Source organism: Cavia porcellus, unplaced genomic scaffold (assembly GCF_034190915.1).
Source record: "Cavia porcellus strain 051 isolate PalLab524CR breed Dunkin Hartley unplaced genomic scaffold, mCavPor4.1 scaffold_9, whole genome shotgun sequence".
NCBI lineage: Eukaryota > Metazoa > Chordata > Mammalia > Rodentia > Caviidae > Cavia > Cavia porcellus.
The window spans coordinates 40,038,220-40,055,413 of NW_026947492.1; the positions used below are offsets into that span (position 1 = coordinate 40,038,220).

Consider the following 17,194-nt stretch of genomic DNA (forward strand, 5'->3'; position numbering starts at 1 on the left):
TTATTTTGTTCATTTATTATCGTATTTCATTCTAAACAGAATACAGTACTGTTGGTAAATTACGTATATGGGAAATGAAATTTCTTTCAAATAAAAGGACATGGCTGACCTCCTGCATCCCAGATAAACCAAAACATTTGAATGCAAGAGAAAAAAAAAAAAAAACAAGTAGAAGGAAAGGGGAAAGTGTTTCCAGTAACACTGGGAGTCTGTACCCACCTACCAACTTGCACACGGTGCCTGGTGGTGCTTCTTACATTGCAGAGATGGAGCCTGAGCAGTTTCGCACCCAGACACCAAGGCCCACTGTCAGGACCTAGGGGGAAACCATGGAGGAGTTTTCAGATTTCAGCAAATACATTGCCTACATGGAATCCCAGGGTGCTCACAGAGCTGGCCTAACCAAGGTCATTCCTCCCAAGGAATGGAGGGCCAGAGAGTCCTATGACAATATCAGTGACCTCTTAGTAGCCACTCCTCTGCAGCAGGTGGTCTCTGGGCAGGCAGGTGTGTTCACTCAATTCCATAAAAGGAAGAAAGCCATGACAGTGCAGAAGTACCAGCACCTGGCCAACAGTGCAAAGTACCAGGCTTCCCTCCATGAGAGTTTTGAAGATTTGGAGAGAAAATACTGGAAGAATCATCTCTGTGGTTCCCCAATTTATGGTGCTTATGTCAGCGGCTCCTTGTTTGATGAAAACACAAAGCAGTGGAACCTTGGGCACCTGGGAACCATTCTGGATCTGTTGGAGCAGGAGTGCAGAGTTGTCTTCCAGGGTGTTAACACACCCTACCTGTATTTTGGCATGTGGAAGACCACATTTGCGTGGCACACGGAGGACATGGACCTCTACAGCATCAACTACCTGCACTTTGGGGAGCCCAAAACGTGGTATGCAGTGCCCCCAGAGCATGGCAAACGCCTGGAGAGGCTGGCCAGGGAGCTTTTCCCAGGCAGCTCCAGAGTCTGCAGAGCATTCCTGAGGCACAAGGTAGCTCTCATCTCACCCACAGTGCTCAGGAACAATGGGATCCCCTTTAACTGCATGACTCAGGAGGCTGGGGAGTTCATGGTGACATTTCCCTATAGCTATCATGCTGGCTTCAACCATGGCTTCAACTGTGCAGAGGCCATCAATTTTGCCAGCCCTCGGTGGATTGATTATAGTAAAGTGGCTTCTCAGTGCAGTTATGGGGAGGCAAGGGTCAGTTTTTCATGGATGTTTTTGTACACATCCTGCAACTTGACCGCTTTGAGTGATGGAAATGGGGACACAATCTGAACATTCTGGAACACACTGGACACAGGCTGCATGTCAGACAGGAGCTGACCTTGGTGAGGAAGGTACACTTTCACCAGAAGAGATCTCCCTCCCAACAGAGGTGTCTGTCCAGTGGGGCAGGCTTGAGTCTCAGTGATGCTGAGGACCCATTCCCTGGGCACAGGCACTGCACCCCCTTGCCTACTGTGAAGAGACACTGCTCTTCCTCCATAGGGAATTGCTTATCAACAGCTATCAGAGGGGCCCCCCACCCAGATCCAGTCCTTGATTCCCAGTTTGTTCTACTCGGCTTTCCAATGCTGACCAGGCAGAGAGATGAGGTCACTTTCCTAGGCAAGTCAGGACTCATGGGTCAACAGTGCTGACTGAGAACAAAGGACTCCAGGTGGTGGGCCCAGGACACACTCCTCTGGGTTTAGAGGATCGGGCCCTTCCTGAGGATAGGCCTTTGTTGGAGGAGCCCAAGTCTGCCAGCCTGGGCCTTAGTTTTCTTTGACAGCTTCTGGTTGTTTTCCTGCCTCTGACCTGCAATGCTTGTGGCCCCCACTAGATCCCCACAATCCTGTGCACACAGCTTCAAGCTCACCAACCCTGAATAGCATTAAGATGGATTGTCATTTAGTTTGCCCACTTTATGCTACTAAAGTCCATATGCCTTCGAGAAGGTTCTCTAAGAAAACCACTGACAAAAGCATCAGCCCTGGGCACCTGGCTGAAGTTTCAGGGATGCACCATTCTCAGGCCTCCAGCACCTTGGATTAAACAGATGTGGCCAGAGACCCTGTGCCACTGACTCAGTTTCTCTGGGTCTAACTCTACACAGAGCCACAGCTTGCTGTCTTGTGGCATGTTCACCACCGAAGGGTGCTCTTAATCCTCTGTTCCTGTGACTATGAATCAGGTTGCCCACTGTGGCTTTGTCCCTGACACCAGTGCTATCATTTCAGTGTATTTTGTTCCCCCAGTGAAGGCTGACACATTTCTTAGAACAGGTGATGCTCTCTTCTTGATGACAACTAAGGCTTCCAGTGACCTCTGCAGTGTAGCTTCCTGCCCCATAGAATGACAGAGGAGGAGGGAAGGTCATTCAGGAACTCTCAGCCTATTGCTAGCATGCATGTGGCTGTGGTCTAGAAGACAAGGACACCTCTTGTTTTCTTTGTCACCCTCAGGACACTTCCCTGCGGTGCTGTGTGTTCGGCTCCCACAGTCAGTTGGGCTCACACTGATGGATGCTGAGGATCTGGGAAAACCTGACCTCATTCATACTGGCTTCCACTCAGCCGTTCCATGCCTGAGAGGGTCAGCAGAGCTGTGCAGTCCTGTAGTGGTTACACAGGTGACCTCTGAAGACCCAGGAGCCAGTGCTCATGGAGGAACTAGAGTTTTGATCAGCTGAATCTGCCTGGCAGTCTTGGGGTATTTCATCTCTTTACTGATGTTTAATCAATTTGTTATTGCTGGCTGGGGATGCAGCTAGTAGTAGAGCCTGGCTTGATTTCCAGCACCACCAACAAATGAACAAAATGTTATTCTTCCTATGTATCTGTAATGCAAAACTGTATAATACTTTTAAAATCAGATGTGTATAAACAGTGTTTCAGAACAGTGTTTCAGAAAGATTAAGAAGTTACAAAATGGCCGAATCTTACCATGGAAAATGCATATAGGAAAGATGACTCTTAGTACTAGACAAACCAGTAAAAACCTAGTGTACCTAGAAGGACTACTTTGAACACTAAATATGAACTTTAACAATGCATGCACAGCCATCGTAAAACATGCTACCCATGTTCCTGGAATTTTAAATATTTCTATAGGCGTAAAATGTATGTAATATAAACTTTAAAATTTATCTGTGAATGTTAGTGGCCTTAATGATATTGTACTGTATAACTGTCAGCATTCCTCTTCAGAAGTTTTTAATGCTGACAAAAGGAATTCTGTGCATTAAACAATGACTCCCAATTTGTCTCTGTCCTAACTTCTGTTGTCCATTATTTATTTTAGTTTTTCATTCATTTGACTATTATGCACCTCACAGAAGGACTGAGACTTCTGGGCTTTTCTTTTGTTGTGTTTTGTTGCCTCTGGCTGGTTTCACTTAGCATAATGAGCCAACGCTCCTAGTGTCAGGGTTTCCTTACCCTTTATGCCTCCTAGTACTGCATTCCATGTCAATGCCAGATTTTCTTCTCCATTGTTTATCCATTAGTGGAAGTCTGGCTTCTTCCCCTCTTTGGCTACTGAGAGTCACTGTGACCACTGTGCATAGTGTTGTGGTCCCACTGATTGAAAAAACTCTTTGCAGGTCCTGGCTGAAGTTCTCTCAAGTAAGTTCTTAGATCAGGTTTCATGTTCTGAAAGTCATCTGTATTCCCTAGCATCAGCCTTGGTCATATTTTCCATCTAGAAGTGCAGTATGTTAATTTTAATGTAAATTTTTTCTCAATTTTGAAAATTATAATAAAATTAAAAGTAAATTACGAAGTTATAAGAGCAGAATGACTGTGAAATTCCATGTGAGCCTGGAGAAACTAATGACAGCAACAGTTCTTTGCTGCCTTCTCAGCTCTGTACACATTGAAATCTAGAAATATTCCTAGGAATTCACAGATCCCTCCTGTCGTAGCTTCCTTCTGTGTGTAGGATCCTAGTTTCTTTCTCTATTCCTTGATCATGAGCATCTAAGGCTGGGCAGCAGCATCTTTATTTTCCCCTCATCAGTAGAGCTTAGATGCAGGTCTGCTTCCCAGTTCACTCCTGCACTAGGTCTCTGAGCATCACTGGGCTGCTGCTTGGGTAAAGAGGAGACTGTGTAGGACCAGGAAGCTCTTCCCAAACTGCACACAGTGAAGTACTTAGGAGGCTTTTTCAGGGTGCAGAGTGTGCACCAGGGGGCCCTCCTGCTTCTTTAGGACTGAATGTGGCAGTGCACTGTGGCCTGTTTCTAATTGTGCTCCTTCTCCTTAGATCTGCTCTGAAGCCACTGGTATCCTGTGTGCAACCGCATTGGATGTGGGTAGAATGCGCCCCACGAAAATCTCCAGACAGGTGTGTCCTCGGTGTGTGTACAAGGATCAGCAGTGCACAAACAGAGGGTGCTCCATGTGGTCTTCCAGGCTGAGCTGCTGTTTCCAGGCTTGAGTAGTGAGAAGATTCCTCACCCAAGGTGCGCAAGAGAGCTCTGGGGGAAATAGGCATCACTGCCTTTCCCTTTTCCTGCCTTGAGAGAACCCCTAGGATGTGGGTTAGGGATCCCAGACCAGAAAACCTATCATACATCTGGAGAAGATTTTGAGGGCCAGTTGATGGAGCTCCCTACATTATGGCCTAAGACAGTCTTTGAATCTGAAATAGGCATATGGTTTAGTAAGGCTTTGTAAGAGAGCAGATTTAATAAGGACACAATCTACAGGACTCTTTTATAGTGTTCACCCACAAACATTCAATACAAATCCATGCAAAAGGACTCTTCTTGCACTTGAGATTCCAAGAGTCCATCTGAGTGTTTGGATCCCAAAGTGACGTCCTTCACTAGTGCTGCTGAAGACCTGGAGCCCATGACAATGACCTCTCCGAGTCCAGCTGCAGGCACAGAGCCCACAACAATGTCTCATGCAAGTCTGAATCAAGGACCTACACTGAGGAGGCCCAAATGCCGATGGCGGAAGCTAGAAAGTCTGTGCCTGTGGGAAGAAGGATCTGTGCCCCTGGGCTGAGGGATTTGCATGGAGCGAGGAAATGACATTCCAGTTAAGAACAAGAACTCCCCTGAAGAGAACTGCAGCCCTTCTCAGCAAGGGTGAGGTCTCAACATCCTCTCATATTAGCTCATATCAGGAAAACCAGTGTGGCCAACTTCTCCAGAATCAACCTGCCATCTTCCCCTCCAGTTCTCCATTTATCTTACTGGTCCCAGTCTTCAGGGTCTGACTATGGAATGACTCCAGGTTACTGCTTATCCCTTAGGGAGGCCCATAGCCATGGCCAGGGCATCTTTATCTTGAGGCCTGGCCTTCTTCAGATCCATGTCCAGCCAAAATGCTAATGTACTGACTTTTCAATGACTCTCTGGGGGCCCAGCCAGATCTGCCTGGTCATTCATGTCTGTCTAACTTAGCCGCCTATGATGACATGATCGAAACCTTCAGTCCACTCTCCTGCTTGTAATATTGCAGTCGTGGATTCTGGCTCTGAGAGGAACCACAGTATGGTCCCAGGTTTGATATCTACAGGGTGCTTGTGGGAATGTCAAATCCTGAACACTTTTAAAAAATTGCTTTACAGTGTCTTAAAACAATGAATGGTTTTTGCAAAGCATTGCTAATTCTTTGCACTTACCCATTCATAGTAATAGAACACTAAAAATCCAGGTCCAAACAGATAAGTGGCATTTTGCTGTATATTTATCATAGTGATTGGGACAGTCTACTAAATGGGTGTACTATTTCAATATATTCATTCTTCCATAGTGTAGTAGACAGTTTTTTACAGTTTTTTTTACCCTCAAACACTTCTTTGGACATAGAGATAAAATGGATGGGTTAACATGATGTTTATTTTCAACTCTTTTTGTGGCAGCTAAATTGTTCTCCAAATACCAGTAGCATTGGAGGAGAGCTCTGGTTTCTTCATTTTGATCTTGTCAGCTTTTTCCCTTTATGTGCATTGCAAATAGGTGAGAAATGGTATCTCATTACGTCGCTGCAGTTAACAGTGATCCTGCACATCTCTTCACATTCTTGGTCCTTTAGTTTCCTTTTGTAAGTTTTTTTTCTTCTCAGACATCTCACGTTTGTGAACATTTGCTATTTTGTTAAGTGATCTGTAGCAAGTTTTATGTAATAGCTCAGTTTTTCTTTCATTTTTTCTCTTATGTATGACAAAATCTTTTCCCTAGCTGGTATCTTTTTTCCTTTAGTAGTTCTGGGGGTCGAGCCCAAGGCCATGCTTATACTCACTGGTCTCTTTTGCTTTTTTCCTTGCCTATGTCTCTCTTACAGTTGTGTGTAAAGAGATCTGTGCATAGGTGTTTAACACATCAGAGTCAGTTCAGTGTTTCAGGCATTATTCTTGATGGTGCTTTGAATTCTGTTTTATGTTTGCATTTTTCTTTGATGTTTCCAAATATATAAAAGTAAAGCATCTCATATGAATTGTTTGAAATGAGGCAATATAAAGCAAGTTAGTATGTGCAACAATCACTTCTCCCCTTAAGTGTGATTGCTTTAGACAACATTGTCACTGACAGAAAACTGGGTTGTTTCCAAGATTTAGCTATTAGAATCTGCTCAGAAAGAAAGAATAGTGGGATGGGGAAAGGAGAAGAGAAGGAAGTGGGAAATATATATATATTTTCCCCTTCCATATGAATATATATTTATGTATATACATATAAATATATATAAATATAGTAACTAAGATAGTTCTACCACTCATTCTGTTAGTTCATTAGGAACTGTTAGTGCTTATATTGTGTGATAATTTCTTCATGCCCATATCTGGTCATCTGAGCAACTATTTTGAGGAGAACCGTATGCAATATAATAATGGTTCGTAATCTCCTATCATCTTCTTATGTAATTCTGCATCATTTTATTGTTTTTTTGTGAACTATAAATAAAAAAATAAACCTGGATAATATGCTTGGTTGGAAAACGTTACCTCTTTACATAAACCACACTGAGAGTGATTTCTGTTTTGACTGCAATTCAGTTTACAACAATTACTTATTTTCTGTTTTTTATTTAGGTGGTAGATGGAACTGAAAAATTTAGCTGTCTACATTTGTTCCAATAAGTCAGAAGTAAAAGTATGTCTCAACACTGCAAAGTTTGGAGGGTTGAGATGTAGGCAGTATTTTATTCTTTAGTAGATTCAACTGTTTCCCTACCAAGTGTTGGGCCTTATTAAGAGACAAAATTTCCTTGAGGCTTTTACTCTACTTCGATGAGCCTGGGTTCCAGAGGAAGAGTACAGGACCACTCATGTGAGCTTAAAAAGTACCAAGTCTGTATTCTTTTCCATTATGGAAATGTCTGCTCACAGCATAGACTAAAGACAACTAGCGTGCTGAATGGTACTGAAGAATATCCTAACCTCAGTAGCTCTACTTATCCCAAATGTTTGTGACCAAAGAAAGTCATACAGCAATATTTCCAGGTTACATTTCAAGAAATGGCGGACATGAATTCTTACATATTTCACATGTGAAATATATAGCTGAGTGCATTAGAGAACAAGTTCATACATTGTTACCTCTAAGAATCCCATCGATGAGAGAAACGCTCTCTCCCCAGGTATTCGTGATAGCATTTCTGGGGCAAGCAGTCAAGTCCAATAAAATCTGGTTTCTCTTCTGTTTTAAATATATAAGTTAAAGACTCTTCAGGGATCATTGCAGAGGAGCTTACGTCTCTTGCTAAATGATAGAGCCAATTTGTGGGATTCAATATCTGCTGCCCCTCTACTTTTGTTCTTGATGTCTTTTTGAGACAGGGTTTCCCTGAGCATTTCATGCTAGCCTGGAACTCACTTGAGAGCCAGGTTGCCTCAAATTCTCAGCGATCCTCCTGCCTCAACTTCCCAAGTGCTGGGGTTGAAGGCAGGCACCATCACATTCAGCCTCAAAAGTTTTTGTCTTTGAAAAACCATTCAGAATATATAACATCTGTGCAAATAACCACATAAATATTCTGGGTAGTCAGTCGTTTATTTACATCACACATTTTAGAAAAAAACTGATTCAGAGTGTGTTTAACTTTGCTGATGTCTTTGACCTGATATTTCAACAAATGTTTATATTTGATTAAGCTGCATTTAGTCCATTCCATAGGTTCTACTCTCACTGTTTACATTTTATTTCAAAGAGAAAGAACAATAAAAATGATACAAATCCTCAAATAAAGATAAGAAGAAAGTAACAATGGTTACTATAGCACATAGTGCTATCTTCGAATTAGTTGCTCACAGTACAAGATACAGGTTTGAAAACCTCATCAAACTATATTAGCATAAACTGTTTAAAAATGAACTAAGAAATTAGTAGTAGAACTATCTTAACTATCTTGTTGTGCATGTGTATAATTTTCTTTTCCCTTTTTTGTCTCCCTTTATCCAGTTTCTCTTTCCTTTTGAACAGTCTCTTCCCATTTCACAATGTTTATCTTGCATTTTGGATGTTAGTCACACTTTCAGCACCTCACACTAGGTAGACAACATGATGTTTGCACAGTGAGTCTGACTTATTTCACTTGTAAGCACACTCTCAAGTTCCCTATAATAGATCAAGTTTACTCCTCTTTTTGGCTGACTAAACAGACATATCTTTTTTTTTCCCTGTTCCTCAAGTTGATGCACATATGTGTTTCCAAGATCTAGCTATTACAATCTGTGCTGCCATGAACATGGGTGCTCACATATTACAGTGGTATGATGTTTTCAGTCCTTCTGGGAAGACACCCAGAAGCTGTTTGAGGAATCTCTACCGTGATTTCCACACTAATTGCACCAGTCTGCACTCCCACCACCAGTGAAGAAGCGTTTCTTTTACCTAATACCACCATCAACATTTGTAATTGCTTGATTCTTTGATGATAGTCATTCTTTCTGGGGTGAGATGGAATCTCAGTATTGTTTCAATTTGCATCTCTCCAATGACCAATGATATTGAACATTCTTTCACATGTTTATTTGCCATTCATGTGTCTTCAACTGAAAATATGTATTTATGTCAGATAATCCATTTTTGGATTGGCATTTTGAATTAAGGGTGATTTCTTTCAATTTTTTGTATGTTTTATAAGTCCTTTTCTGTTGGACAGCTGGCTATAATTTTTCCCACACTGCACATTGTCTTTTCACTGTGTCATTGGTTTTCACTGGTTGTACAAAAACTTTTGTTAATATGAGATCCTATTTGTTTATTCTTTGTTACATTTTTTGTGAGGTTTGATGTTATGAAGCACCTGCCTCTACCTATGACTTCAAGACTTCTGCCTATTACCTTGTTCTGTAGATTTAGTGTTTCTCTTTTGATATATAGATCTTAGATCCATTTTGAGTTTAGTTTATTGCATTTGATAGGCATGGGTTTAATTTTAGTCTCTGGTGTGTGGAAAACCAGTTTTTGGTTTTTTTTTTTGTCTTTTTATTGGTACCGGGGATTGAACTCATGACTGACTGCTTGCAAGGCAGGCACTTATGTCACTGATCTAAATTCCCAGGCCTGAAAACCAGTTTTTCCAGTGTCAATTATTAAAGAGTCTATCTTTCCTTCAGTGAATATTTTGGGCTCTTTTGTCAAAGATAAGGTGACTGAGTGTGGTTAGGCTCTTTCTACATCTTCTGTTTTGTTCCAGTGTTTATCAGGTCTGTTTCTTTTGCCAACACCATATTATTTTTTATAGTAGCTTAGTAGTATAATTTCAAGTCAGGAATTGCGACGTGCCCTTACTCACCAGAGTTAACCAGAATTGCTTTTGCTATTCTAGGTCTCTTCTGGTTCCAAATTAATGTTAGGAATTCCTTCTCTACTTGTCAGGTATTTTAATGGTGTTTTCATTGGGATTGCATGAAATCTGCATAGGAATTTTGGGTATATAGTCATGCTCACTCTGTTGGCTCTTCCTGTCTATGAGCAAGGGATATCTTTCCATTTTCAGATACCCTCCTTGATGTCTTCCTTCAAGTGATTGTACTTTTCAATGTACAGAACTTCTATTTGCTTTGTTACATTGATTCTTATGTAGTCCCATGTTTTGGATGCTGCTGTGAAAGCATCCAAAGCTGGCTTCTCTAATTTCTCTCTGTGTGCCTTTGGTGCTTGTGTAGAACAATGCTATGGACTTTTGAGTATTGGCTTTGTATCCAGTTCATTACTAAATTTGGTAATTAAATCTAGAAGTCATTTGGTGGACTTTCAGGGTCTTCTATTTAGAGTATTATGTCATCTGCAAATAATAATTATCTTCTTCCTTTCCCGATGAAGTTAAGTGTAAGTTAGAAGTTTCCTTTTATTTATTGTCTAATTTCTGTCTAATGTTCCCAGAACTATATTGAATAGGAGTGATGATAGTGAACATCCCTGTCTTCCTCATCTTCTTCCTCATTTTAGAGTGAATGTTTTCAATTTGTGACCCCTTAGTGTGATGCTAGCTGTTGGCTTATGATAGATGGCTTTTATCAGACTGAGGTAAAGGCCATCTAATCCAGTTGTTCTGTAGGGTTTTCTCTTGAATTGGTATTATCCTTGCTCAAAAGCTTTCAATTCATCCTCTGAGATGACTATGTGATTTTTGTCTCTGGCTCTACGCACACGATACATTATATTCTTGGTTTTTGTATGTTTAATTATCTCTGCATCTCTGGATGAATACCAATTGATCATGGTGTATAATCTTCAAAGATTTGCAAAAATCTGTTTGCCAGCATAAGAATTTTTGCATGTATGTTCTTTAGGGAGAGTAGCTTGTAGTTTTCTCTTTCTCCAGTTCAGGTATCTGAATGATGCTTGCTTCCAGGAATCATTTTGGCAGTATTGTTTCCCTTTCAATTTCTTGATATACTTTCAGTATTAACAGCATTAGTCTTTCTCTAAAATTCTTGTAGAATTGAATAGTTTGTGTCTACTTGGGCTTTTCTTTAGTGGTAGGTTTTTACATATATTTTCAATTTCATTGACTGATCTGGAATATTTATATATTCTTGATTCTGTTCCAGTAAATTTGTAAGTATCCAGGTATATATTGGATTACTGCTTTACATTCTATTAGAGCAAAAGTTCTGAATGTAGGTTTTGAGGATCTTCTGGATTCCCACAAGATCAATTTTAGTTTCATGATTTTCATTGCTAATTGATTAAATTTGAGTCTTCTCTCCTCATTTTCATAAGGTTGGCTAGACATTTATTGATTGGACTTAATCTTTCAAAAACTTTTTGATTCCTTACTTGGTTGTATCGCTGTCTTGGTCTCTGTTGCATTAATGTCTACTCAGATATTTATTGTATTTTCTCTCATATGAGCTTTGAGTTTGATTTGTTCTTCTGTTTGTAAAGATTGAGGTTCAACATGAAATTTATTTGAGCTCATTCTGTTTTCTTTTTTAAATTCCCTTTTAAAGAGAATAAAACTAAACCAAATAAAACAGGATAAAGCTAATCAAAACAAAACAGTGAAAAAAATACAAGATTTAAAAACAGGATACTAGGAAAACAACCATTGTTATCAGAATGCCTTTTGTTATCTTCAGAATTGCTGCCCCTGCTGTCAGACAAAATAAAATCCAACAAAACAAAACAGAATAAAACCAATCAAAATTGAACATCAAGGAAAAGAAAACAATAAAATGGAACAAAACAAAAGAGTGAGAATAATATTGGATTTCATAAACAAGACAGGAAGAAATCCCCCATAGTTGTTATATTGCATCTTGTTATCCTCTAAATAGATGTTCCAACTACTGGGTTTTCGGCCTGAAAAGTCAGTCAAACATTAGAAGAATTAAGGTGGTTTAGTACCTCAGTTGCAATCAACTCAGCCTGTGATCTTCTGAATCAGCTAGTTTCTGATGGGGATGTGGAGAGGCTCTTCTTGTCTCTGGGTCCCCGTGGCTGACCCACAAGAAGGGCAAATTGGCTTCTTGTTTCTCTTCCTGGTCCCACATGGTTGCTGCTCATTCTGCTTTCTTGATTTGAGAGCTTACTGCTCTAAATTTGCCTCATATGTTCACTTTCATTGAATTCCATAAGTTCTGCCGTATGTTATATCTGCAATTTCATAGAAATGTAGTCACTGCTTAATTTCTTTAATTTCCTCTGTGACTTAATGTTTGTTCAGCAGGGGCTTATGTAATTTTCATGTGTTTTGTGTAGTTTTGTGGTTTCTTTTGACACTGATTTACAATTTCATTGCACTATGGTCAGTTAATTTACATGGGATAATTTTAATTTCAATTCCTCTGCATTTACTTAAGCATTTTCTATGGGTAATATGTGGTCTAGTTTGGAGAATATTGCATACCCAGTAGAAGAGAACATATGTTCTGATATGTTGGGGGTGGAGTACCCGGTAGATTTTACCAAGTCTAAGCTTGATCACAGATTTGTTTTTAATTCTGAGATCTCTTTTTTGGTTTTTCTTTTTTTTGTCCAGTTGGTCTATGTTGTTGTGAGAGTGGGCTACTAAGGCCCCCATTACAATAGTGTTAGCTTTATTTGTTTTTTTGTGTCCATTGATATCTGTTTTATAGAGTCAGGTGCTCCAGAGTTTGGTGCATATATGATTGCTGGAGTCGTCTCTTAAGAAAGACAGTGTCCCTCTTTGTTTCTTTAAAGCTCATGTTTTCTGTGAATAGAAGAGGTGTCCCTGTGTTTTTCTGCTATCCTGTCACATGGAATGTTGCTTCCCTTCTTTGACTTTCAGTCTATGAATTTCTTTTTAAGTTAAATATGTTTCCTGAATGCAGCACATGGTTGGATCTCTTTTTTGTGTATTTTTTTTTTTTTTTTTGGTAGGCAGGGGATGTACTTGGAATTGAGGTAAGAATTTCACAGTACCTGGCAGCATCTGCATTGCTGAGCTATACTCCAAGCCTGGATCTTGCTTCTCAATCCATTGTGCCAGTTTATATCTTTACAATCTTTATGATAAATGAATTGAGTCCGTCTATGTTGATTTTTACAATTGATATGTATTGACTTTTTTTTTTCTGACTTTTTTTTTTTTGCTTCCCTGACTTTATACTATATTTAATTGCCTGCCTATTTGGTAGCTTCTTTATATTAGTGTTCTTGTGGTTATGGTCTTCATATTCTCTTTCCAATATGTGCTTGAGAGCACTCTGGAGAGCTGGTTTGGTGATCATGAGTGTCCTCAGGTGCCCTTCTCCATGAATTTTATTATTTTTCCATCAATTTTGAAAGATAGTTTTGTGGGGTACATCACTCTGGGTTCCAGTTTGCTTTCTTTTAGGACTTTAAATATCTTTACTCCAAACTATCCTTGACCTGTGCCTTCCTGTTGAGAACTTGGCTGTGATTTTGATAGATACGCTTTCCTTTATGGAGGATTTGTTTCTTTTCTCTGCTTTTAACATTGAAGAGTTGTGCTAAATTTGGTCTCTTTGGGGCCAACTGTGCCAAGTCATCAGGAGACCACAGCCAACCTCTTCACTCTCATGCTGTTGTTGGAGCCACTGCTTTGAGCCAGCCCAGGCTCCAGCCTCAGAGCTTCTGCTGGCCACCAAACTGATGGGTCCCTGAACACACATGGCATGATGCTTGGGCTGCCACCCAAGTTCTGATGGCCACACAGATAGGTCAGGTCCTCCAGAGAAGCAGTGTTTGTGGCAGGAAGGCAGGAATGGACCTGGGCTCTACACTCTGTCCACAGAAGCTATGTGACCACACAGAACAGAGAACCTCTCTGACCTCAACTTTAAAGCAGGATGGAGGGAGTCAAAGTGAAATAAATGTAGCCCTTGAAACTTAGACGTGGCTATGATGTGAGTGGCTGAGGGTGGTGGGTTTGGCAAACTCCAATCTTCAAACCAGAGAAGGGAATACAGATGGAAGCTAGAGCTTTGAGTTGGGTGTGAGAGGGCAGGGATGGATGAGACAGAGGTCATCTGAGGAGTAGTGGACCTGTGCACCTCTGGAGCCAGGAGTTTCTGACAAGAGATGGAAGACACAGGCTCTCTTTCTGTGGGAGTGCAGAGTGGGTGCTGGGGACCCCAGGATTGTCCTCTGGAGTTCTTGGAAACAAGCCCTGAGGCGCTGGAGATAACAGGATCTCTTTCTGTTCTAAGCAAGTTGGGGAGGGTAATCCCCTATCCAAAGGCTGCATGCTGTCTCAGGCTGGTTCCATGGCATAGGCTGGGTACAAAGACAGAGGCAGAGAATGTGCCGGGGCAAGGCCAGCGCTGCCCATATGACCCCTAAGACCTCTGCAGGTTGAGGCCAGGGGGCACCAGGAGCTCTGGCGCTGTCCTGTCCTGGGAGGAAGAGGCACCAAGCAGCCCTACCCCAGGGCTCACCCTGAGGGCCCACTGTGTGCTGTGAGCTGCAGTTAGGCCGTTCATCTCTCCTGGCTCTGCCCAGAAGGATGGCTAATGTGTGCCTTCCCAGGTCCAGGTCCTCACTATGCGAAGAAGGACAGTTTGCCTCAGTTTTCCTGTGGCGAGAGGGATACTGAGCCAGATGGGAGGGGACACAGCATCCCTCCAGCAGCCTAATAGGAGGCCTGTGGAGCGGGACTTACTGACCAGGGCATGGAGGCTACAGGGTGGCTTGGCTGGTCACAGAGCACCAACAGCCCCTTCCACACTTTCTTACCTTCTGGACTCACAGGCCATGTAAGGCACAGGGACACTCAGTTTCTGTGTGATCAGGAACCATTTGTGCTGGGAGGGAGGCCAGGGCACCCTGGGTGGAATCTGTGCTATGCTCGGGGCGCTTGCTGTTCTGCCCTGACCTGCCTCTGGGGACAGGTCACCTGTGGATGGCTGGCGCCAGGCCACCTGGAAGGGTGGCCATGAGGGAACCCTGAGCCACTGCAGGCTCACCAAGGGGATCTGCCGAGAGAAGGCAATGAGGAGACCAGCGCTGTCCCTGCCCCACTGTGGCCAATAAAAATTGTCACCTGCCTATATCAGGGACCTGTTTCTGCCATGAGCCTGCCAGGAGCTGCAGAAGATGGCACTGGGTGTCTGGAGCCAGTTTGCACTGATACAAAAGGGAGAGGAAAGCCTGGCGTAGGTGTCGCCAGGTCCTACCAGGTCCTTGATCTGCTTGGGAAGGATCCATAATCCACAGTCCCGGAGGAGGGAACTTTCCTGAAACATGAGCATAGCCCTGGGCCCTCATCCTTATCACCATCCGCACTGGTCCTTTTGCTCAGCCTACACTGCATACTCAGAGGCTCTCAGGAAAAATGAGTTTATCTGGGAATGAGTGGGGCTTTGCCACGGGGAGCCTGTGTTCCTTGTAGCCTCCAGCACTGTCTAGAGGTCAGTGAGGGGAAGCTCAGGCCTAGAAAGAGGCATGTGCATCAGCATCTCCTGAACCTCACTGGGGAGGACAACCGCAGTCCCTGGTGGCCAGGGTGTCAGCTGTACACACCAGCTTCTCTAAGGAGCTGCTGTTTGTGATCATTTCTCATCATATTTCCTGTCACCAGGCAGAGCACCCAAGAGCCCTCCCCACTTACCCTCCTCAATCTACTTTGTCAGGCTTGTCACAAGGGACTCCTTTATGATTCTAGCCATTTTCCCACTTAGAAAACACACACGTGTACATATACACATACAGGTACACAGGCACAGATTCACAGCTAACAAATACACATACACACATATATACGTAGTTATGTAGACCCAGACAGCGGGTGATCAATATACATGATGACTATTTAAATTTTTTTATTTTAAAGAGAAAAATAATAAAAATCATACAAAATTTCAAAACAAGATAGTAAAAAGTAATGGTGGTTAATACTTTGCATATTGTTCTCTTCAAAGTAGTTGCTCATACTTCAAGATATAGGGCATCAGAAATTCATCAAACAATATAAACACTAACCTTTCTTTTCCATAAACTAATGGAAATCAGTAGTATAACTATTTAATTACTTTGTATTTTTTTCCTTCCCCCTCCTCCTTTTCTCCTTTTCCCTAATCTCGGATTCTCTTTCTTTTTAAACAGTTTCTTCCCATTTCACAGCATCAGTTGTACATTTTGGATCTTATTTACTCTTTCAGTTTCTTACAGTAAAGAGGAATTATGATGGAATTTTGATTTATTTCATGGAAATATTTACATGGAAATTTGATTTATTTCTTTTAAGAGTATGGTGTCAAGTTGCATCCATTTACCTAGAAAACTCTCAAATCTATCCTTCTTTATACCTGAATACACTCCAGTGTATAAAAGTACCACATGTTTTTAATGCACTCCTTGACTGATGGGTGTTTGGGTTGTTTCCAAGATTGAGCTATCACAAATTGCACTGCTGTAAACATGTGTGCCCATGAAGGTATGATGCTTTTCACTTCTCTGGGAAAATACCCAGAAGGGGAATGCCTGGGACCTCTAATGCTAGTCTGCTGAGGAATCTCCCCAGTGGTTTCCACAGTGGTTGCACCAGTCTACACTTCCACCAACAGCCCCTCCAGCATGGGCATTTGTTCTTCTCTGCAGTGGGCTTGACTACTGCTTTTGTAAGTACTGCTCGGTATGAGGGCACTTTGCACTTTCACCCATAGGGGAAACAGGCTTAGGCCTCAGTTTTCCCATTTTGCAACTTAGTGGGCCACCTCGGGTCACTACGTACCTAGGAGGCAGAGCTGGGGTCCTATATTCTTGACACTTTGATGTGCTGCTTTTTGCATTTTCATCTTAAAAATTTAATGTTGCTGGATGCCCTAGGAATAAAGGTAAGCACATTAATACGTCTTTAGCATTTATTTTGAGTGTACTGTGGATCAGATTGGTTTGACTTCACACTCATTTCTTAGTGTTTCCTCTGCTACCATGGCACAATGGAATTTAAAACATTAGAAAGGAGATTATCTCATTACATCAGCTTCCCTTATCATAAGAGCTTTTTTTTATTTTTAAAAATTCGCCTCCCATACCTAAGTCAGAAATGGTTCCTGGCTGCTGCTGGTCCCGGCCACATGGGTGCATTTGACCCATGTGGCCCTGTCCTCCTCCCATCTTTTGTAGTAGAGTCCACATCCCTGTCTGTGAATTCCCAGGCCTGTTTGCCCCAAAACCCCAACCTCAAGGCTTAATTCACACACAGCTGATATCCATCCCTCCATGAGCCTGTGTGGGATGGTCAGACGCCACTGCCAGCCTTGGGACAGAAGAACCTAGAGCTGAACACTCTTCAGATTGGAAGATTCCA

At 42.0% G+C, this 17,194-nt stretch overlaps 1 protein-coding gene across 1 annotated transcript; it reads left to right on the forward strand.

The window, feature by feature from the left end:
- The first annotated feature begins 329 nt into the window (after positions 1-329).
- On the forward strand, positions 330-1,586 carry LOC100716465 (lysine-specific demethylase 4D-like). The gene is given in 3 exon segments (XM_063255604.1): positions 330-1,212; positions 1,215-1,336; positions 1,497-1,586. Coding segments are annotated over 3 exon segments (1,095 nt in total).
- Positions 1,587-17,194: the final 15,608 nt, after the last annotated feature.